The 22,011-nt window shown below is 58.0% G+C and overlaps 1 protein-coding gene across 1 annotated transcript; it reads left to right on the top strand.

Annotated features, from left to right (window-relative positions):
• Positions 1 to 7,457: 7,457 nt before the first annotated feature.
• Positions 7,458 to 21,737, top strand: Meak7 (MTOR associated protein MEAK7). Its single transcript, XM_076838745.2, has 8 exons — positions 7,458 to 7,549; positions 11,551 to 11,731; positions 13,470 to 13,700; positions 14,071 to 14,215; positions 16,432 to 16,860; positions 19,932 to 20,050; positions 20,568 to 20,747; positions 21,149 to 21,737. The coding sequence occupies exons 2-8, from the start codon at positions 11,579 to 11,581 to the stop codon at positions 21,254 to 21,256; spliced, it is 1,365 nt and encodes a 454-aa protein (XP_076694860.2). The 5' UTR covers positions 7,458 to 7,549; positions 11,551 to 11,578; the 3' UTR covers positions 21,257 to 21,737.
• Positions 21,738 to 22,011: the final 274 nt, after the last annotated feature.

Raw genomic sequence — 22,011 nt, 5'->3', positions numbered from 1 at the left:
GCGCAGAGAGGTGGTCCCCATCTTGAGGGCTTTGCCTCTTGGTTACTTAGAGGACAGTGACACTGTGCCTTTCTCACTCTGCCTTCCCCAACTGCCTCCCTGGAGTCCCCATCACCCCTGCAAGGAGGCTGGCCGAGTTTTGCTTGGGTAATTTCAGGTAGGAAGCAGAAACCGCCAGGTTGTTTTAGGTTCTGAACTTTGAGATCCCTGGGCCCTTCCTGCCAGGTTCCATTTCCTCTTTGCACCCCGTGCCCTAGCCCCTCCCCCGCATCCTAACGGAGCTGGTGGCTCTAGGGCCAGGGACTGGACGGAAGTCGTTTTCAAAAGAGACAAAATAAACCTTCAAAAAGCATCCAGAGTGCAGCACGGAGGGAGAAATGGGGGAGTAGTGTCACCGCGGAGATCAAGGTCCGTGCTCACGGGGGGAGTCACGTCCGCCGTGCTGACCCTTGATGTGTGATGAGAAGGCACTTCGCCTCTGCGATTCTCGTCCCCCAGCTCCTACCATCAGTGGTGGGGACTTCACAAACACCTGACCAGACTGCTCAAAGCCCCCAAGGCAACCACAGCCAAGGACATTCTGAGAGACCTTCAACCCAGAGAGGCTTAAGGGGACAGAATGACCAAATGACATCTGGGATCCTGGAATGGAAGAGGGACATCAGGAGAGGGAAACTGAGGCGGTCTGAAGAGGACGCACCTTGAGTGACTGGCAATGTGTCGGCATTGGTCCACGGACAGTGACACACAAGTCAGGGTGACGTAAGACGTGCCCGGCAGCTGGAGTGGGGTAGGGGTCCCGCAGGGGCTCTCGGGTCACATCTACAGCCACCACGTCTACTAGCTGTGTTTGGCTTAGAACACGACGCTAGCCCTGTGTCTTGTGGTGACCACGAGCACCACCTAGTGGCCACATGGCTACGCGGGCCCTGATCACGCCGCAGGGAGAAGGGTCAGGAATGCGCAGCCCTGTGGTTCGGAAGGGAAAGGGTCTGCTTCCTGCCCTGTGGTGGCCCTAATCCAGGCAGGGACCCAGGCTCATCAGAGGCAGAGTCCGCACCTTTGTCTTGAGTTGGTCTGAGTGACAAATCCTGTGGTACGCGGCCCAAGACGTCCTCCTGGGGGCACCGGCTGCATTTCCTGCTGTCTCCCACGGTGCTTGGGCATGGTGGGGAGGGCCCTTTGTCCCCTGGGAAGAGCTTAGACCCTCCCCATGACTTTTTCCCTGTCTGTTCCTAGGAAATTAGGTCCCAGGGTCACTGTAGCTTGATAGCGACCTTGACTTGTTAATTTAAAAAGTGTGGTCCCAGACGGTGACTCCCGGGCCTGGATTCCACTATGTGGGGGCGATGGGGCAGAGTGGGGAGTGGGGGGCGGGGGGGTGTGTGTTTCTCTTCCTTGTGCCCCTCCTCTCCAGCAGCTGCTGTTTTTGAAGAGGGTTGCCAAATAAAACCGGGATGCATATATTTAAATCTGAATTTCAGATAAACAACCACAATCATATTTTTAGTGTAATTATGTCTCATGAAATGTTTGGGACTGTTGATATTAAAATTCATTATTTACTGAAATAAAACTTCACTGAACATCCTGTGTTTTTATTTGCTCCAATTCTTTTATTTATTTATTTATTTTTTTGGTACCAGGGATTGAGCCTGGGGTGCTTAACTCCTGAGCCCCATACCTAGTCCTTTCTATTTTTTTTAAAATTTTGAGACAAGGTCTTGCTAAGTTGCTGAGGCTGGCTTTGAACTGGAGGTCCTCCTGCCTCAGCCTCCTGAGGTGCTAGGATTACAGGCCTGTGCCACCACACCCGGCTTTACTCCGATTCTCTACCAGCCCCAGTTCTGACCCCTCTGGGTTGTGGCAGTGACGGGAAGATGAGGCGGTGGGGGCAGAACACCTCTGCCTGGTTCTGGGGCATGTCAGTTTCTGACGGCTGGTGGGGTCTGAAGCTTAGTGACAGAGGACACGCTAAGGTGTTCTCTTAGAGTTCCGCGGGTCAGAAGCCTCAGATCCAGGGGTGGGCAGGGCCGCACTCCCCCTAGAGCTCCAGAGAACCCCCGCCCCAGCCCCATCTGGGACCCCTCCTCCGTCTTCCTGCAGAGTGCGGCATCTTCCACTGTCTCCGTCCCTCTGCGTCTGGCTTCCACCTGGACCTCTCCTTCTCCGTCCCCCTTCTGTCCCCTCCCTCCATTGGAACCCCTGTAGTGACAGGGACCCACTGAGTCACCTGGGACAATCTCATCTCGAGGTCCTTACCTCACCTGCCGCCCCTTTTGCCCCGTGAGCACGCCATCGGGGTTCTGGGTCTTCGGGCAGAGCTCGGCCCTCAGGTAGCAAGCTGCCTGTTTCCATCCGACCAGGCTCAGGGCCACCTCCCTGCGCCCTCTGCACCCCTCCCGCTGGGCTTGCCCGGGCAGGTCCCCTTGCTGTGGATGCTGCTGCTTTGGCAGCGCCCTGCTCGCCCTGTGGGAAGGTCCCTGCAGCCTCTCGTGCTGGGTTCCTGTCACTCTGGAGGCCCCGGAGGCCCCTTCTGGCTGACTCCAGGCCCCGGGCCTTCCTGTCCCAGGATCCTGTCCCAGGTTCCTGTCCCAGGTTCCCACCTGGGCCAGATGCCGGGGGACAGATGGGCACTTTCCAGGAGCAGACCCTGTTCGCTGCCCCTGCCCCTCAGCTGCCGCACAAGTCCCATGGACGCTGACTGGAGCCCCCGAGAGGTGCCACCAAGGCCTCAGGGGACATGGAATCCCACCTCTGAATCTCTCCCAAGAAACCCCTCATCTCCATGGCCTTAGGCCTTTTGCACCACTGTTTGGGGGAGGGATTCAAAAAATTGTGTACTTCTTTAAGGACTTTTTGGTGAAATTCACATAAGATAAAATCAACCCTTTTAAAATGTCCACTTCAGAGGGCTGGAGTTGTGGCTCAGTGGTAGCGCGCTCTCCTAGCCAGCGTGAGGCCCTGGGTTCAATCCTCAGCACCACATACTGACAAATAAAGGTATTGTGTCCAACTACAACTAAAAATAAATGTTACAAAAAACGTACACTTCAGTGACTTTAGCTCGTGCACACCTGGGGTGACTTGTACCTAGTCGTGAAGCATTCTAATCTCCAAGGGTCCCCCCCAGGACCAGGTGCTCCCACTCTTCCTCTCGCCCCCGGCCCTGGGCAGCCACCAGTCAGCTCTCCAAGGCTCTGCATGACGGACAGGTCATGTGACTGGAATGAGCCCTGCGTGGCCCTCCGTGCGCGGCCCCTCTGGGTGTCCTGTTTCCCAGGTGCACCTGTGTTCCTGCCTGTCTGTACTCCATCCAGCACCTTTTGAGTGCCAGGCGTGATCGTGCACAGAGAGTCCATACAGATCTGATGGAAAGCGTGAGTCCACCTTTGGGCTGCTGTGCCTGTGCTGTGTCCCTCCTTACGCAGTGTTGAATACCTGGGCTCAGATTTGGGTGTACATAGGAGAGGAATTGCCGGGGTCACGCGGTAGTTGCTCAGCTTTTGGAAGAACAGCCAGACTTTTCCTGTTCGCTGTAACATTCTCACTGACAGGGTTCCCATTTCTCCGTCTCTGCGCTAACACTTATTTCCATTAAGTATTAGCCGTCCCAGTGGGTGGACACGTGTTTTTTATTGTTTATTTTCTACTATGGAATGCTGCATAGGGTCCAGCAGGCTTTGTGCAATTTGCTGTGAGCTACATGTGGTTATCTAAACCTGAATCAAAAGTAACTAACCTTCAATGAAATGAAAACATCTGTCTCTCTCTGCTCTCTCTCTATAGCTCACATGGCACGGCTGTGGATAACTTCTGCCATCGCAGAAGTTCATGGGGGCAGTACTGAGGGTCCCTCCCTTGGAAGGCAACCTTGCCTGTATTTTCTGCTGGGTGAGGGTCTCCCAAGTGCCTTGCCAGCCCAAACTTGGAGGATACCAGGATGGCTCCAGATATGGGCATGGGGGGCGTGTGGGGAGAGACGGCAGGTGCCCGGCTGCAGAGGGTGCTGGTGGGCGGCTCAGCCCTTCTGAGTTGGACTCTGTCTCACCTGCCAGGCTGGCTAGCAGGGGTGTTCCCATGGCTGGCAGGACCAGAAGCCAGGACCCTGGGGCGCTAAGGAGAGTTCAGTGCTCAAAGTCAGCCTACCTGGGGCCAGCCCCAGTGTGCAGCTGCAGCATGTGGGGACTCCCCTGGGAGTGGCTGGAATAGCGCAATGGCTATTAAAAAAGAAAAAAAAGGACAGTCTTCATAGGCAAAATTTCAAATACTTTAAGTTTCACCCAATCCAAAGACCGCGGAGGGTGTGTCAGCTGTTTGTTATGGCCACGCAGCTGGCAATGGCTCCCTCCACATAAGCTCCTGCCCCTACTGTTCGCACCTGAGAGGTCACTACTCTCTCCTTCCTGCACCCCAGCTCATCTCCACTTATATGACTTTGTCTCTTCATCTGCACCACAGCTGCTCCAGGGGCCACTGCAGATATGCTCGAGAGCCTTGAGGCAGGACTCAGGGACCTGATCCTGTGTTCCAGCACCAGGTGTCTTGAGCATCAGGAGTCCTGTGTGTAGGTGACAGACACCTATCTGCAGCCAGCAGAGGGGAAGACTCGGGGCTCTTCACCCGTGTCATTGGCATACCTGAGATGGCACTGGCTGGCTTGGGGATGTGTCACTCTGCTTCTCCTGGTACCTTGGGCTCCTGGGTCAGAGGATTTCCCCAGGAGCGGCCATGTCCTGTGAGTGGTGGGCAGTCAGGCCTGCAGCCCTCAGGCAGGAAGGGCTTCTGTTTTTGTTCTAACCTAAAAGGCTAGGAAGCACTTGATTGGCAGACAGCAGGGGTGCCTGGGTAGGTGACCAAGCCGACCCCAAGCAGCTGATGTGGCTGGACTAGGAGCCCCCCACAGGATGCTCCATCCCGTGTGCAGTGATCGGGGCGGAGGCTGGAAAACCAGGCTTCACTATTGACTGTAAAGCTCTGCTCGATGTCCCCGAGAACCATTCATTGGTGTCAGTGTCACCCCAAGTGCAGGCAAACCTTCGCTCCCTGGTTGCCCCTTCCTTGGATCTCGCAGGAAAAGTTGGGCCCCCTAGGCTTTGCCCAAGTGCTGGGGAAGGCAGGTCTCTGGTGACCTCTCCTGCCCTAGTCACAGGAGGGCCGAGCCTGGCCCAGGCTAAGCGTGCTGGCCATTTCTCCACTTCGGGCATCAGCCAGAGTCCTTTGGCTTCCTGAGGTCACCCCATTCTTTACTCTTGAATGGCCACCCCTTGGTTCTGCTAAGGAGACCGGCAGACCTGGCAGGAACATTGGCTGGGGGCCTGCGTTCTCTTGGGGAGACGTAGGAAATAAATGCAGCAAAAGCAATCAACAGCGGAGGGTAGCAGGGCAAAGCAAGGCACTGAGGAGTCAGGCAGCCTCCCAGGTGGCCAGGGCGGGCATGTCCTTGGGGGCAGAAGGCATGTCCTTGGAGCCAGGCCAGGTGGAACTGGGACAGGAGGGGACCAGCACCTCCCACTCCTTCAGTAGGTGGGGGCTGGGAGATGGAGGAGGCACGTGAGTGCCAGGCAGGGCAGTGGTGCTCACGGCTGGCTCATCACCCCTTGTACCGTGGTGGGAGTGCCACACACACAAGTAAACTAGAAGACAGTGCTGCCTCCGTGGATCTTACAGCTGTCCCAGTCCAAACTGCCTGGCACCTCTGGGTTGCCCCTGTGCTGTCAGTGTGCTAACTGGGGCCACTCACCTGAAGAGGCCGAGTTTCCACATGGCGGAGCTCAGGTCAAGTTCAGATGAGGCTGTGTGCAAAGGGCCAGCCTCAGGTCTCTGCAGAGTGGACCTCTGAGTTAAGATGCTGTGTTTCAGGATGTCCAGAAACTGCCTGCTGCAAGGAGGCACTCTGGGCTAGAACCCTGGAGGCCACTCCAGTCACTGCTACCACAGTCCTCCAGGGAGAGCCGCTGGGTCATTTGGACCCACAGAATTTCAAACAGCAAATTGCTGCTGGTGGGTGACTTTAGAGAGCAGAGTCCTCCGTAGGAGCAGTGTTGTCATTCAAAGGGGTCATTATGGAGAAGTCAGTCCTGCTCCTCCTTTTCCTAGCTTTTCAGTTGGTTTTATCTGTCACCCCAGCTTGGTGAGTGGCCAGGAAGGTGTTCACAGTCATCACTGATGCGGCCTCGCTCTCCAGAGGGCAGGTCAGGATCTGGGATTCAGTGTGTGAAGTGCTCCGGTGGCAGCAGCATGGGGAGGAGGGCGTATTGGAGGAGGCAGGGAGGCCATTACTAAGGTCCAGCCTGAACCACCAGGTCCTTGGGAAGTGAGCAGACCAGGTCGTATCTTAGAGGTAAAGCAGATTTAGTAATCAAAATGGGGAGAGGAGGAGGAGGCACCTCCAGGTCTCTTGCTGGGCCATGGGAGGTGGTTGGAAGTAAACAGGAGAAGCAGTCTAGGGACTGCTAGGCTGACCCGGCTTACTAGGCTGAGTGTGAGGTGCCTACAGTGGACCTATGGGGTCAGAGTCCAGGTGAGCAAACCTGCTGGACCTGCAGGTTGGTGCTCAACACAGCGGGGGGGTGGTGCTATCTCAGGAGGATGCAGGGGGTGGAAAGAGGGGAAGAAGCAGGAGGAGTTGAAGCCAGATGGGACTGTGAGAAGATGGGAGCAAGGAATGAGCACCCCGGAAGCCCAGGAAAGAGCTGAGGAGGCAGGAACGTCCACAGGCGATGCTGCATGCCAGGGCTCAGTGCCCCTTGGAGTCGGTGACAGGTCTCCAAGACAGGCTTTCAGAAGGCTCTTAAAATGGGCAGAGGGGAAGGAATGGCGGCTATGTGTCAAAACATTTTGGAATGAAGGGGTGGTGAAGCTGAAGAAGGGCGCACACAGGTCAGGGAATGTTTACCAAACTGTGCCACCGGGAGGAACTGGACAGATCCTGTCCTGCCCTCTGGACAGTGAGGCCACATCAGTGAAGACGGTGAGCACCTTCCTGGCTACTCACCAAGCTGGGGTGACAGATAAACCAACTGAAAAGGTGGAAGGCCGCCCGGGGACGGCTCCAGGTCGGGAAGGAGCCTCCCTCAGGACCAGCAGGGTGGGGTGTCGAGGACAGGGGGCTCTGTCTTCGGAGGCTAGCAGAGCAAGGTCCTGAGCTGGGTCCCCTTTTGGGTCTCTCTCCTCCCGGGAATGTGCTCAGCCCCCAGCTCAGCCTCGCTCCCTCGCCCAGCCCCTCCGCTCCGCCCCGCCCAGGGCCTCTCCTCCCCAGCAGCCCTGCGGGCCAGGCACTGCCTCTCCTTGCTAGCCAGTTCCCAGTGGCCGCTTCCTGCGGACCGGGTCCACGAGCCCGGCCCCCCCCAGCGCCCCGCCCACTCCCCGAGGCGCCTCGCCATTGGCTGACTTCCTCCCTGGGCTCCGCCTCCAGATTCTGCTTCCTGGATTGGGGCACTCGGCCGCCAGTCCGCACCGTTGCCAGGGAACAAGGCAGGGGAGACTCCCCCGAGCAAACCCCTGCTGCAGGACACTGGACCCCCGGAAGGCAGGCGGGGTCCTTCAGGTCGGTGAGCTGAGCGGGGGCGCGGGCCGGGCTCTACTGGGGTGCGGATGCGTGCGGAGCGTGTCCCCAGTGGGCCTGAGCCCTGCCGCTCCCTGAGTGCCCGGGTCTGTCCAGGCCCCTGGAGGGTGCTCGGGGACAGCTCAGAGGGAGGGAGGGCCTCCGGTGTGGTCCTCTGAGCACCGAAGCACACTGGCCTTCTGCCATCTGTGCGATCAGATAAGAAGTCCCTAGAAGTGCCCTCCCCATGGTCAAGGCCAGCTGTCCGGAAGGGAGAGCCATGAGAGAATGCTGGCATTGACACAGGAGGGAAGCGGTGCATCTGTGGAAGCATCAGGAGTGGGGATAGATGGAGGATGTGTGGGGGATCTTCTTGGCCTGGAGCTGATAACTAAAATTATAGCTTAGGAGAGGAAAGCCAAGTGCCCCCAGGACACGGAGGGCCCAGGGTGGCGGGAGGGAAGCCAGCCTTGGGCCAGAGGAACGCCTTGCTTGGGCTCAAGCTGCCCCTTGCAGAAGGGGTGCTGGACTCTGGGGCATAAACTGGACCTAAGGTGGGTGGGTTCTGATGGAGTGGTTGGAGTGTCCCCAGAAAGGGGACAGGGAGAGCTGTGTTCATGGCTTTAAGGGTGATGGCTCCTCAGAGGTAGAGGGTTGGAGGTGGGCTGGCCAGGGTGGAGCCTCCTCATGATGACAGGACCGGTCCTGAGAAGCTTAGAAAGGAGTCCCAGAGCGTCCTGGGACACCAGCAGGAAGTGTGCCCAGAAGAGGCCCCGTCGTCTATCTAGCGTGGCGTGAGCTCCAGTTGCAGTTCCTTAGGGCAGGACTGCTTCCCTTGTTCCCAGACCAAGACCCAAGGAGCTGCCTCTGCTTGTCTCCGGCCCAGCCGTTTCTGTCTTTGGCCTTCCCAGTTCCCTGGATTGCTTTATTCAATCCTTTGACCTTGTGTTAAACTATTCACTGATGGCTGTGAGAGCACGCCAAGCCAGGCTTCATTCAAAAGCCTGGCCATAGGTACAGGGACATGGCAGAGGGGGCAAGATGGGGGTCTTCTCACAGGGGCAAGTGGGAATTTACAGCCAAGGAGCATGTAGGGGTCAGTGGACAGAAAATGACCAGAGGCAACATCAGGAGGCAGGGGGATTCTGGCTAGCCTGACCTCACCAAGTTTTTGCAGAAGACAGGCCGGGGTGATGAGCTGTCACCCAGGGGCTGGTGGAGGATGAAGAACCTGGTTTACTAACAGGGATAATGGGCTATGAGGACAGGGTCCTCGTGAAAGGTGGATTTTACATGGAGGAGCACAGATAGGAGGAGAGCCTGACTAAAATTTTGTCAGGCAAGCAATCTGTCACCTGTGGGCTACTGGACTTTCTTCCATTTTGATTAAGGGTTGAAAAGAGCTTAGTGGCTTGTCCCCTAGTCCTCATACGGAGTGTTGCGATCTGAACTCAGATCTTTGCCTATGCTGTAACGGCGGGGCCTGGAGTCCCATGCAGAGAGGGGCAGGGTGTGAACCAGCGTCCTTGGGGTGGGAGGGACAGCATCCTGTCGGCCCCTGCTCACGTCCTTGAAGCCACAGCTTCTCACCTTCAGCCTGTGGGCTTTGGGGCTGGATGGCTCCCTGGTGTGAGGGCTGTCCTGTGCGCTGTAGAATGGTCAGCCGCCTCCTGGGCCTCTGCTCGCCAAATGCCAGCAGGACTGCCTTCTCCCAGTTCTGGCAACCCGAATGTCTCCCATCATTGTCACACGTCCCCTGGGAGAAGAGACCGTCTCCAGTTGAGCGGCCGCTGGTGCTGTGATCTCAACGGGCTGCTCTCTCTAAGAGGATTTGACATGGGTCGGCGTGGCAGGATGGCGGCTGTCCCGCATACCAAGGTGAACCTATGAAAGTCTGATGAGAAGTCTTGTCTGGGACTGAAGTCCGGGAGCTCGCGTTTGGAAAGGGGCATATCAGAAGCCCTCTTTTCCTCCCGGACACTGTTGGGAGGTTGGTTCTGTCCTGTCACGTTTGGGGTGAGAACATTCAAAATCTGCTCTTCTGGATATTTTGAAACAAACAGTTGCTGCAATCATCCTGCTGTGGGGAGGCCACCTTTTGGGTCTGCAAGGATGCATCTGTTGGCCAACCTCCCTGTGCACACCCGGGACATTCAGTGGGTGTTTAAAAGTTGGTACGATGCTCCCTCTCCTGGTCGAGCCCTGGATGACAGTGTTATTTATTGGGGTTTGGGGTGTGGACGTTTGGCCTGCCCCCTGGCCCTTGGGGTCTACTTGGCATGGCTGTGCCCTGGGGCTGGGTCTCCTCTGGAGCAGCCCCTTTGCCTCAGAGATGGGGCCAGCTTCCAGCCACTGGACACTGAGCCAGGCCGGATGTTTTCCTTCTTGTCTTTTCTGCTGTTGTGAAACCTGAGCAGAAGCATTTAGATCAGATGGCACGGGAGTGGCACCGCACACTGGGCTGGGACAGGTCGCCCATGCTGCAACGGCAGGGCCTGGAGTACTTGGCAAGCCCCGCGAGTCCTGCTCTGGGGAGGCCCTCCCGCCAGGCGTGCTCTTGCGGGGGTGTGTTAGCAGTGAAGCTGGTCAAGGCAGGCTCCCCCCGCGGACAGACGACCTCAGTCAAAAAGAGGACAATGGCAGGGATGTGGAGGACTGGCGCTTTGCAGGGGACTGTGAAGGGGAGGGCCGTGTGGCAGTTAGGAGCCAGCAGCTCCAGGGCTTGGCGTCCACCTTGGGACTGTGAGAGATGGCGGGAGCAGATGCGGGCTCACCACGGCCCACTTGAGTGGCCAAGAGAACACCAGGGCCTGGCTGTCCCTGTTCACCTGGTGAGGTGTCAGTTGGCCATAGGAAGGGGTAAAGGGCAGACACCAGTCATGGCTGGGTGGCAGGACAGCAGGGCGCTGGGTGAAAAGTGGGAGGCGGGAAAGCCCACGTGCCGGGACCCCCTGGGGGACCGTCCAGAATGGGAGCCACAGGGGCAGAGCTGTGGTTGCCTGGGCTGGGAAGAGGCAGGAGCGGGGTGCCCCGGGGCTGATGGGCGTGCCTTGGCACACACAGGTGGGGGCCCCCACAGGTGGGGGCTGACGGCACCGTCGGTGGCCCAAGTGCCCCTGGATCGTTCTCCTTAACACGGTTGGCGTCGCGTTGTGGGGCTCTCACCTCAATAAAAGGAAAGACAGACCCCTGGGCACCCGCCTTTGGCCGTCCATCTTGATGGGGACACTCCTCATGCTCCCTGCCGCTGGGATGGCCTCCTGCTGGCCCAGCCTCCTGGGAGGTTGCTTCCTGTGGCACAGACCCCGCTTACCAAGTTGCCCGCACTGTTGAGGGGTCTGTCTCCTTGGCGGTCTCACCGATGCAGTTCCCAGGAAGCCGGACAGGGGATAAATGTCCCGGATCTCACCTTTCAAGAGGTGTTTCCCTCTCTAACTGTGCTGTCTCTTTTCTTTTGATATCTTTTAGTCCTAGATGAAAGCAGACCTTTATCTTATTCATTTTTGTGTGACGCTGAGGATCCAACCCAGAGGCTCACATATGCCAGGTGGGTGCTCTGCCACTGAGCCCCAGCCCAGCCCCCTCTCTCTGCTCTTTTTATGCCCCCCCCCCCCCCCCCCCCCCGGCACCTGGCTTCTTCCAGGCCTGTGACAATGAACCAGGCCCCCGGGTGGACTGCTTTTGGGTGTCTGTATCTGCCCCTCTGTTTCTGCCCCTCTGACACCTCAGATGAAAGAGGCCTGTGGGCTGGGACCCGAAGGGCCTGGCCACACAAGGCACCGTCCCTGCCCTTGGCTTTGCTGACCCAGTGCATTATCACAGCGATCCTCTGGGCACGGCTGGTGCCAACTGTTGATTTCTACCACATGGAAGCCCCGTTTCGAGGTCCAGTGCATTTTAGCTGCGTTTTCCAGCAGAATTGGCACTTATCGGCTGGACCCAGAGTCGTCCCTGCCTCGGTGGTCACTTTGACCTTTCCCTAACTTGTCTCTGTCCTTCTGCAGAGAGCCTGCTCACTGGGTCCCAGGAGAGATGGGGAACAGCAGGAGCCGCGCGGAGCAGAGGTGTTACTCCCAGTTCCTTCCCGAGGAGCAGGCGGAGGTCGATGCGCTGTTTGACACTCTGTCGTCCGGCAAGGGCAGCTCTGAGGCCCCGCCCAGGTCCTTCTCGCTGCAGGCGCTGAAGGCAAGGACGGCTGCCGGCACCCGTGCTGCGCTGGGCCCCGGGTCTGTGCACCCTGGTCCTGGGGCAGAGGGGAGCACTAAGGAGTGGGCCCTCTGAAAAGCCAAGGGCCGCGTGGTGTCCCTTGTGGCTCCTCTGCCCTGCCTTGCAGAGCTGCCGTTGGCCATATCTAAAGGGTCCCTTCTCTTTTGTTGAAGTCACTGGAGTCATATTTGTATGGAATAAAGGAACTAGGAGTAGACGGGGACTTCCACAGAGTTTGGGGCGTTTCTAGCCTGAGCTGATGGGCATCAGCAAGGTGGCCACTCCCTCCTGCCCTGGAGCCGAGTCTCCTGGCCGCCCTCCGACACAGGGTGGCAGCTGGGGACAAGGCTGCTTCAGTGCCTCGGGTGCACCTGTGCCCCTTACAGTGCTCCTGACGCTGTACGGAAGACTCACGTTCCAGGGTCTCCTTCAGGGAGGTAAAACTGGCCATTTCTATAGGACCCTCAGCCCTAGTTCCAGTGCTCAGACTGGGTAGTACACTGACCAAAGACTGCAGTAGTGCATTTCCCCAGTAGGGGGCAGTGTGGGTCTGATGGGGCATTGGGCCCACCCACATTTTGCAGATGAGGAGTTCAAGTGCTCAGACTGGGTAGTACACTGACCAAAGACTGCAGTAGTGCATTTCCCCAGTAGGGGGCAGTGTGGGTCTGATGGGGCATTGGGCCCACCCACATTTTGCAGATGAGGAGTTCAAGTGCTCAGACTGGGTAGTACACTGACCAAAGACTGCAGTAGTGCATTTCCCCAGTAGGGGGCAGTGTGGGTCTGATGGGGCATTGGGCCCACCCACATTTTGCAGACAAGGAGACTGGCCAGGGAGGCTTTGGGGGCTCCAGTTCATGGCGCAGCCCACGTGTGTGCCCATGTGTCTCCTCTAGACCAGGAGCACCCAGTGGGCCTGGGCACATGCGGATGGAGCTGAGAGGACCAGGCAGGCCAGGACCTGACCGTAGTGGACGACTGAGGTGGTGAGCCGCAAGAGCTGACCTGTAGACCTTGGCCACTGAGTGCCGTGTCCGGGGAGGGCCTAGAGTGCTCTGCGGCAGAGCTCTGGAAGTGGACAGAAACAGGAGTCTCCTCAGAGCACCCAGGAGAGCTGCAGGCACTGACGCCGTGGCAGACGGCTCGTGCTCCTGGGGCTGGTGGGAGCCCCGCACTCGGACCCTGCGCGGACCCTGTGACTCTGTTCATGACTTGTGCTCTTTTCTACTTGCTTGCCGTCCCTGGTCAAATCACACTTGATGTTGAAGCCCAAAAGAAAAACAGTATTTGTACAACGACATCATTAAAGTGCCGATTGAGAAATCCAAAGTCTAGTGAAAGTGACTAGAAATGCACCTTGAGCACAGGAGTGGGCTAGTGCAGCGGACCCAGGCACTCGGAGACCCCTGGCGTGGAGGCCAGATTGGCTCTGCGCCGAGGTGCCTCGCAGGCGAATAAGCTCAGATGTGGCAGCACAAGGCTCTAACCAACATGATCTCCTAAGGGGGTGATAAGCAGGAGGAGTGATGGGCAGAGGCAGGAAAGACGTGGCCAACTGGGGAGACTGGACAGTAAGGCAGGCAGGGCAGGAGCAGCGTGGAGGACTCTGGTGGCCAAGGCAGCTGTGCGCTGGGCCCTGTCAGGGTGGGCCCTGGGACACTACCAAGTTGACCTTGTGCCCTCTCCAGCCCTTTCTCCCACTTGTCCCCAGCAGAACCGCATTGGGGAGGCCCTTCCCCCAGAGATGGTCACCAGACTGTATGACGGTATGCAGAGAGTCCACCCGACTGGGAGGGCCCAGGGGCCCAGCAAGGGCGTCTCTCAGGAGCAGTTCACGGTGTCGCTGTCCCACCTGCTGAAAGGCAGCGCTGAGGAGAGGAGCCTCATGATTCTGAAGATGATTTCTGCCACGGAAGGTCCCGTGAAAGCCAGAGAACTCCAGAAGGTAGAGGGCGCAGGCCCCTAAGTGGTCTTGGCCATGGGCTTGGAACTAGGGTGGGGACTTGGCTGAGATTTCTGCTCCCGGGGAACCCTAGACCATGTACCCTGTGTCCAGGGTCCGAACTCCTGGACAAAGGCTGGGGCAGGACTTGTAGGTCAGCCACGTGTGTCACCAGAAGGATGAGACCTATATCGGTTGGGGACTTCCTATCAGCATGTGTGCCACTAGAAGGGTGAGGACTGTGTCAGTTGGTGACTGCCCCACATTGCGGTCCATCGTGCGGGGTGTTGGAGAGAACTGGCCGTCCCTCAGTGGTGTGGTTGGGGTCTGGGTCGCGGTGGACAGTTGTTACAGTGGAGTTGTGGGCTTGCAGTTCACAGAGGATCTGGTTGGCTCTGTGGAGCATGTGCTGGCCCACAGGCAGGAGCTGAAGGGCTGGACCCGGAAGAAGGCCCCCGGAACCCCCACCAGGGTGCAGGCACTGGCTGCCCACCTGCTGTCAGAGATGAAGCTTCCAGGCAAGTGCCCGGCCATCCTCAGCGACGCTGGCCTTGGTGGCAGACTGGGGGTCTCCAGGGCTGTGGCCTTGCAGCGAGTCTGTCCAGGAGGGGGTGGGAGTAGGGGTGGCTGAGCCCTTGGGTGTGTTCTGAGTGTCGTGGGATTTCTGTATAATTCTAGCGATGACCCCACCTCTGTTGCTGATGTGAACAATGTTTCTCAATTTTTTTTTGTGGATCTCCTCAAAGAACCAGATTTTGGTTCTATGGAATTTTTTAAAATCTGCTGTTTTTCTGATATTCCATGTATTTTTGCCCTAGTCTTTTGTTCCCTTCTTTCTGTTTGCATTAGGTTTACTTTTTCTTCTTTTCCTAATTTCTTAAGATACAGGTGGAGATGATTGATCTGAGATCTCTCTTCATTGTAGGCAGCATCAGCGTAGGCAGCTATGAATTTCCCTCTAAACGCTGCTTTAGCTGCATCCATGAGTTTTAGGTTTTGTTTTCCTTCATCTTAGTGTTTTCTAATGTCCCTTATGATTTCTTCTTTGACCTATTGGCTATTTAGAAGTGTTATTCGATTTTAACATGCTGTGAATTCCTCAAATTGCCTTTGGCTACTGATTTTTAATTTTATTTCTTCATGGTTGGAGAACATACATTGTATGATTTACTGGGGCATCTTTTCTGGCCTAGAATATGGTCTACTTGGGGTATTGTCCATCATACACTTGAGAAGCATGTATTCTGCTATCGTTGGGTGAGAAACAGTATATATTTAGATTTACTTGGGATTTGAGATTTTAAAAAACTTCATGGTGAAGTCTCTCTGCAAAGTAGACTTACTTTATAAATATGTTATTCTTTTATTATAAAGCCAGGTTTTAAAATGCAATTTAAAAATAAGTCATGTTTCAAATATTTAGGAAGGTATTTGGAATGTGGAAAGATATACATATCAGTATCTTGTGGGTGAATTATTTGTTTTTTTTTAAAGAGAGAGAATTTTTTAATATTTATTTTTTAGTTTTTGTGGACACAACATCTTTATTTTATTTTTATGTGATGCTGAGGATCGAACCCAGCGCCCCATGCATGCCAGGTGAACGCATTACCGCTTGAGCCACATCCCCAGCCCAATTATTTGTTATTTCAAAGTCAATAGTTTTAAAAAAGAAGAATCATAAAAAGAGAAAACTTAAGTTGTCTTTTAACTAGAAAAAGTTAAATCAAACAATTAAAATTATCCTTAAGATTTCGGTAATGAACAGGTAGTGAGAAATGTATTGGAAAACTAGTTTGATTAGCACTGATAGGAATTTGAAGCCTCATACAAGTTGGGAAGAGGATGATTAAGTGGTTAGGTTTCGACATTTCCTGGAATTTCTGTATAATTCTAGTAAAATGGGCAGGAGTTAGAGGAAAACCATTATTTGAGTTTAGATCCCAAGTTCCCTGGGTTGGGAGTGATAACAGCTGTGAACGGAGGCTTCACACGCACTAGCGAGTTTAAAAACAGAAGCTCCCTGGACCTGGCGGTGACCACACAGGGGTGTCTGGAGTCGCGTCCATTGTGCCCACAGGGAAACCGAGGCTGCTTCAGGCCAGGTGTTTCCCGTGACGTCACCGTGTCACCTCACTCTGTAGGTGAGAGAGGGACAACAGCATTAGCTTTTCCCAGATCAACTAGAGGGTCCCCGTGAGTGACCAGCCACCCCACCCTGGACAGTTGACCCTTGCGGCTGAAGCCCTCACAGGTCCCAGCTGCTGAGGCACGGGGGACGCGGCCTCCTTGTAAGGGCCTGGCTGTGAGGCGGGCGGCTGAGGTGCAGCTCGGTGGGCAGCTCAGTGGGGAAGGAGAGGACAGGGGTCTCGACCTCAAATTGTCGAGACCAGCACTGAAGAAATACAGCAGGCCCCACGTGGAACTCCAAAATTTAATAGCAGCCACATTTAAAATAGTGGGAAGGACAAGTGGAGGTGATTCAATACACCCTGAGTGCGGTTTCGAGATGTAATCAGTGTAAAAAAGAAGCTGTGAGCTATTTTCCGGTCTTTTCCATACCAGGGTTTGAAGTTGGGTGCCTGGTGCTCATCTCCAGTCAGCTGAGCCGCCCCCCCCACTCCCCCCCCCCCCCGTGTCCAGGGTCACACTCGGTCCCCAGCTCCTGTTTCTGTGTGGCTTGGTCACTGGAAGGTGCCATGCTGGCCCAGTGACACCAGTTTCCCCCTCCTAGACGGCAGCAGGCCGCTGGGGCCTCACTGGCTGGACCATGCCTGTGACCGGGCCACGGTCGAGGACTGGGTGTTCAGGGTCCCCCACGTGGCCACGTTCCTGAGAGTGGTCATCCACCAAGGCTTCCTGGTCCTGCGTTCGTCCCTCGATCTGGCCACGCTGGTGCCCGAGTGCCAGGTGGGCCACGGGCGGGAGTTTGAGAGCGTCCTGGACGTCCTGGCGGTCATCTACCTCAACTCCCACCTGGCGCGGGAGCAGCGGCACCACTGGCGCCTGCTCTTCTCCTCCCAGCTCCACGGGCAGAGCTTCTCGCAGCTGTGCGGGCACATCACGCACCGGGGGCCCTGCCTCATTCTCCTCGAAGACCAGGACGGACACGTGTTCGGTGGCTTTGCCTCCTGCCCCTGGGAGGCCAAGCCTCAGTTCCAAGGTGAGCCTGGCCGACCGCGCTCCTCGGGGCAGCCCAGCTGTGGGGGCGCCCACCCGCTGCTGCCGCCCTGGAGGCTGTGGGCAGTGGGGAGCAGGGGCACAGGCAGGCCTTCTCCTGGCCTCTCCGGGTGTCCTGGACACGAGGGCCTGACAAGCCAGGACACCCCTTCTGGTGCGCAGACCTCCTCCGGTCCTGGCCATGGGGTAAAGTAAGCAGGGGCAGCCCCAGGCCAGCTTCCAGGTGAGGACACAGAGGCCCAGTGTCACCCACCCCACCAGGTCTAGAGGTCGTGGGAGAGGTCGGGCTGCGGATGTCTGGGAGGGACCCACAGATGACTCTTCTTTCAGAGGGACTTTTTGTTGCCTGGACCGACTGGCCGCCCTCCTGTCCCCTCCTCCCTTCTGTGGGCGCTGCCTCCTGGTCTTGTGACTTGGTGGAGGTTGGAAGCTGCTTGCCCAGTGCCAGAGGCCAGGGCAGACCTTCCCCTTCCCGGAGAACCTGCTGAGAACACCCCAGGGAGCTTCGCCAGAGGCCAGCGGCGTGTCCCTGGGATTGGGGAGGGGGAGAACCAGTAGGTGAAGGGCTGGTGCCTCTGTCCCCTGGATCTGGTTGTTTTAGAATCTGATTCATCTCTGAGTGCTAGCTCTGACACTGGTGGGCACTCTCCCCACATGGTGTCCATGCACGCGGCTGCCCTTGCACATGGACTTTTCTGGAAACAGCAGCCTCTGTACCTCAACATCGGGGGTGGGGTGTCCTCCCACCGGTGACTGTGGCTCGGGGAGCCCAGCTGGGCTGCCTTGCTGTGGCTCAGGCTCTGCTTTAGGACACGAACAGGCCAAGAGTCGGGACCACAGATGACCACAGAGCCATGAGGACACCTTCAGGTCCTCTGCTGGGCCTCAGTGGTCCACACACGGTGACTTTGTCCCCCTGGTTCAGTGGGGCGTGAAGAGCCTCGTGCCCTTCAGGGTGGTACATGGGGGAAACGCGGGAAGTCACACAGACCAGGCATCACGTCAACGGCGCTCTGCCCTGGAACGCGGGACGAAGCTCCAGCCCAGGGCAGCCTAGGCCTGCGGTGGCCCGGCCCTGGGCTTTGGTCCCCTTCAGGGCAGTGTCCACCTGTGCACCTCCAGCTCTGAGAGGGGAGCGGCTGGACAGCACTTCCCTTTGGGTCACTCTGTGGTGCTCTTGGGAAGACTCCAGGCGTGGGTGACAGGCCTGGTCCCCGCTATGGCCCTCCGGGAGGTGCTTGGGTCTCTGTGCCTCAGTTCCCAGAAGCCCGTGACGGTCATGTACTGACCGTGTTCACAGCATGGCTGGGTGCTCGATGGTGAGAACCAGAAAGGAGCCCTCCTGTGGGGTCCACTCCAGCAGGCAGAGCGACCCTGGGGTCTTCCCCATGAGCTGGAGCCACTATTTCCACGTGGCTTCCCCTGTCAGCAGCCCCAGCTGGACCGGGGGGGGTCCCTGCAGCCGTGGCCCACGCCGTGGCCCCGGCACCTCTCCTAGCAGGGCCCAGTGAGTGTCAGTCGAACGACAGCTTCAGGACCACAAAGCAAAGTGACGCTGCTCTAAAGCCCGGTGCCCAGGAGGGGAGGCAGGAGCGGGGGGACCAGGCAGCTCCCAGTGCCCCAGGCCCTCTGCCTCCGGCTGCCGAGGACAGGCGCCTGCCAGGCCTCTGTGTGGTCCCAGGCCGTTTCAGACTTTCCTTCCCCACCTGGACACCCACAGGTGCTCAGGGGGACTGACTGGCCCCTGCTGTGCCCCAGGCTCATCCCTGTGTGGGGTCCTTCTTCCACGAGTGACTGTGGCCCTGCCACCTCTGTCCAGTACGTCCTTCCCGCCCTTGCAGGCTGTTGATGTGCTGCCTGAGGCCCTGACCCTGGCCACTGAGGCCCCCACCGTCTGTCTGATTGGCGGTCAGGGCATTATTTGCTGGCACTCTGCCTGCTCAATAATGTCCTCATCCCATGGTCCCCTGGGCCTTGGATGCCCCCTTATGTCGTCCACGTGCTTCCTGTGACCCCCTGCCCGCCTCGTGGCACCCCCCCTCCAAGCTGCCGAGCGCTTGTCCCCCACCCCCCAGGCCTGGGCGGTGGTTCTCACAGTCACAGACATTTCAGGGACCCGTGTCCAGGTGCAGGCTCTGGGCCCAGCACTGGGACGTGGCAGGCAGCTCTCTGGGGTGGTCCCTTGACGGAGCTTCCTGTGGGCAAGGCAGGGCCTTCATCCCACCCCAGTGCTGAGTGCTGGTGGGGCAGGGGTCACTTCCAAGGTTTTGACCAGTGCTTGTTTTTAATCTGGGGATAGAACCCAGGGTGCTTAGCCACTGAGCCCCATCCCCAGCCCTTTTTTACGTTTTATTTAGAGACAGGGTCTCACCGAGTTGCTGAGGGACTTGCTAAGTTGATGATGCTGGGTCCCAACTTGCGATCCTCCTGCCTCAGTCTCCTGAGCCCTGGGATTACAGGCCTGTGCCACCATGTCCGGCCAGCGCTTCTTTAAATGGCCTGTGTGCTCACACCTGTGCCGCCTCTTGCTGTCCCTCCCCTCCCCGAGGTCCTGCACTGTTTGGGGCTCTGTCTGCAGCTTTCTTCTCTCCAGGACGGAGGTCTTTTACGCCGTCACACACACACTCCAGCAGGCTCCGCAGCGTCCTGGGGGCCACCTGCCCCTGCTCTGAGTTCCGAGGAGGCGGGCGCCTCCCAACTCTGTGACCTTGCCCGGCCCGAACCAATCCTGGCAAACAGTGGGCAGAGTTCCTCCCTGGATCCCCCTGGCAGGAGCTAAAGGATGTCCCCAAAGCAGAAATCATGATCCTATTTGGTGCCAGTCTAGTCCCTGGACCCCAGCCCAGCCCGCTGGGTCCCCAGGCAGCCACGAGTGCGAAGTCTGGACCCACTGTCTGGTCCGGAGAGGCCAAGCACTAGGGGTGTGCCAGTCTCGGGGCCCTGGAGGGTGGCCGGAAGGTCTTCCCTGCGCTTCCTGAGCAGGAGCCGTGTGTCTGCTGCTCTTGGTGCCCAGCGCACACAGTGACCTGGTGTCCATTGCTCTGTGGCTTCCAGGGGACGAGAGGTGCTTCCTGTTCTCCGTCTCCCCCAGCATGGCCGTGTACCGGCACACGGGCTACAACGACCACTTCATGTACCTGAACTACGGGCAGCAGACCATCCCGAATGGACTGGTGAGAGCTGCAGTGCATGGGGTGGGGGTGGGTCCCTCCTGACGCTGAGCGTCACCTCTGCCACCAGGCACGCGCATCTGTGGCTTTGGTTCTCACATGCACTGTGTCCGTCTGTCCTGTCTCGGGGCTGGGAGCAGACACTTGGGCCAGGGTCTCCCCAGGAAGGCTGTGGCCTCTGCTGGGCTTTCAGTGGTGGGTGCAAAGGGTGAGTTTGGCCTTTTCTCCTGGCTCCTGTGGTGGCCCACGTGGGTGGCAGATCCGTCACGAGGCACCCTGCCCTCCTGCCTCACGGCTGGCACATAGCCAGGCTGACCGGTGGCTCATGAAACAGCATGTGGGTCCACACTGGGGTGGCCACGGTTCCTGGCTGTCCTTGCTTCAGTGTGGCAGCTGCAGGAAGAAGCAGAGGCTGTCGGCCAGGGGTGGGCCCAGTCTGGGAGAAAGACGGGCTGCTGCACGCTGGGCCGTTCCTAGAGGGGGACCCCGAGTCGCTGACGCCCTGGGGCTTCTTCTGCAGGGCATGGGAGGACAGCACGATTACTTTGGGCTTTGGGTAGATGCTGACTTCGGGAAGGGACACAGCAAGGCCAAGCCCACGTGCACCACGTACAACAGCCCGCAGCTGTCCTCCAAGGAGAGCTTCCGCTTTGACAAGATGGAGGTGTGGGCGGTGGGAGACCCCCCAGAGTCGCAGCTGGTGAGTGGAGGGTCTTGAAGGTGGGGCTCCTCTGTTCCTCCACACGGGGGTGGTATGACCTGCTTGGTTTCTGGGGACGCTGTGGGCGCACGGCACAGTTGGTTTTGGGCCCTGTCCTGGAAAGCAGGGCCCTGCCCGAGGTGTGTCCCTTTGTCCTCCCTGCCCATCTGTGAGACCAGAAGGCCTGGGCTCCTTGTGGTTGACTGGCTCTGCCTGGTTGGGCCCTCTGCACCCCCGCAGCCCCTCATCCCTCTGGAGACTGGAGCACCTGGGCGGGGCCTCGGGGCTTCCTGCAGCAATGGCGGAGCCGACCCAGGGCCGGAAACCACTGCTCGGTTCCAGTTCTTGGGAGCTGCTCACCTCTCTGCACATCATGAATACCCTCTCCCCTTCTCCCCAAGGTCCAGGGCAAAAAGAGCATCCTCGACGTTGATCCTGAGGCCAGGGCCCTACTGGAGATCACTGGGCAGACTCGCCACAGTGAAGGGCTCCGTGAGGAGGACGCCTAGGCCGCGGGGCTTCCAGAGCCTGGACACGGACATCCCTGGAGCAGCGCGTACGGCCTCCCCGGGGTGTGTGTGAGCCTCAGACCTCCCCTCTCCTGCCGGGCAACTCCATGGAGCCCTGGACGGGCTTGACCAGAACACGCCGTGCCAAGAAGGTCCCTCTGCGGCCACAGATAAGATTTCGGGAGAGGACCTCCCACCTGAGTGTCAAATTAGGACTCAGTCTTAAACTTTGCTCATTTCTCATCAGTCATATCCAGACACAGACACTTGGAACTCGGCTGGAATTCGCGGTTCTTGGGGACGTCTTGTCCTGCAGGAGGGAGTTCCCCCACTGGGGCCGCTTGGCCTCTGCTCAGGCCATCCCAGGTAGTGCCTTGATGGTCCATTTTGACTGGTAACAGATGGACGTTTGGGTGAGAATCTCGGTGCTTTGTGGGGACAGTGTCCTCGGGCAGGAGCGTGTTTGTGTATCAAGGCACAGGCGGCCGGGGTGGGTGGGGTGCTGGAGAGGGGAGAGGGGGCGCTGCAACGCTGTGGTCCCACTGTGTGCGTGTCAGGGTCTGTGTCTGCCTTTCTTGGCTCTTTTACAGACCTGCATCGTGAGCACATGGGGGCTCACGTGCGCGAAGTAGCAGCTCTGTTGCCAACTCAAATGTGGGGGACGCCTGGGGGTCCTGAGCCTGGAGCTTGCTTGATAGATGCAAGCAGCCCACCCTGAAAGTCAGTGGCGCGTGACATCCAGGGCTGCTGGGGGC

This window comes from Callospermophilus lateralis, chromosome 18, assembly GCF_048772815.1.
Source record: "Callospermophilus lateralis isolate mCalLat2 chromosome 18, mCalLat2.hap1, whole genome shotgun sequence".
Lineage (NCBI taxonomy): Eukaryota > Metazoa > Chordata > Mammalia > Rodentia > Sciuridae > Callospermophilus > Callospermophilus lateralis.
Note: the sequence above shows the minus strand (reverse complement) of the source record. Positions and strands in the feature narration are given on the sequence as shown.

Coding starts and splice junctions, on each gene's coding strand:
- Meak7 (XM_076838745.2), top strand. CDS start 11,579: ATGGGGAACAGCAGGAGCCGCGCGGAGCAGAGGTGTTACTCCCAGTTC. Junction 11,732..13,469: donor TCTCGCTGCAGGCGCTGAAG/GCAAGGACGGCT, acceptor TGTCCCCAGCAG/AACCGCATTGGGGAGGCCCT. Junction 20,051..20,567: donor AGACCATCCCGAATGGACTG/GTGAGAGCTGCA, acceptor CTTCTTCTGCAG/GGCATGGGAGGACAGCACGA.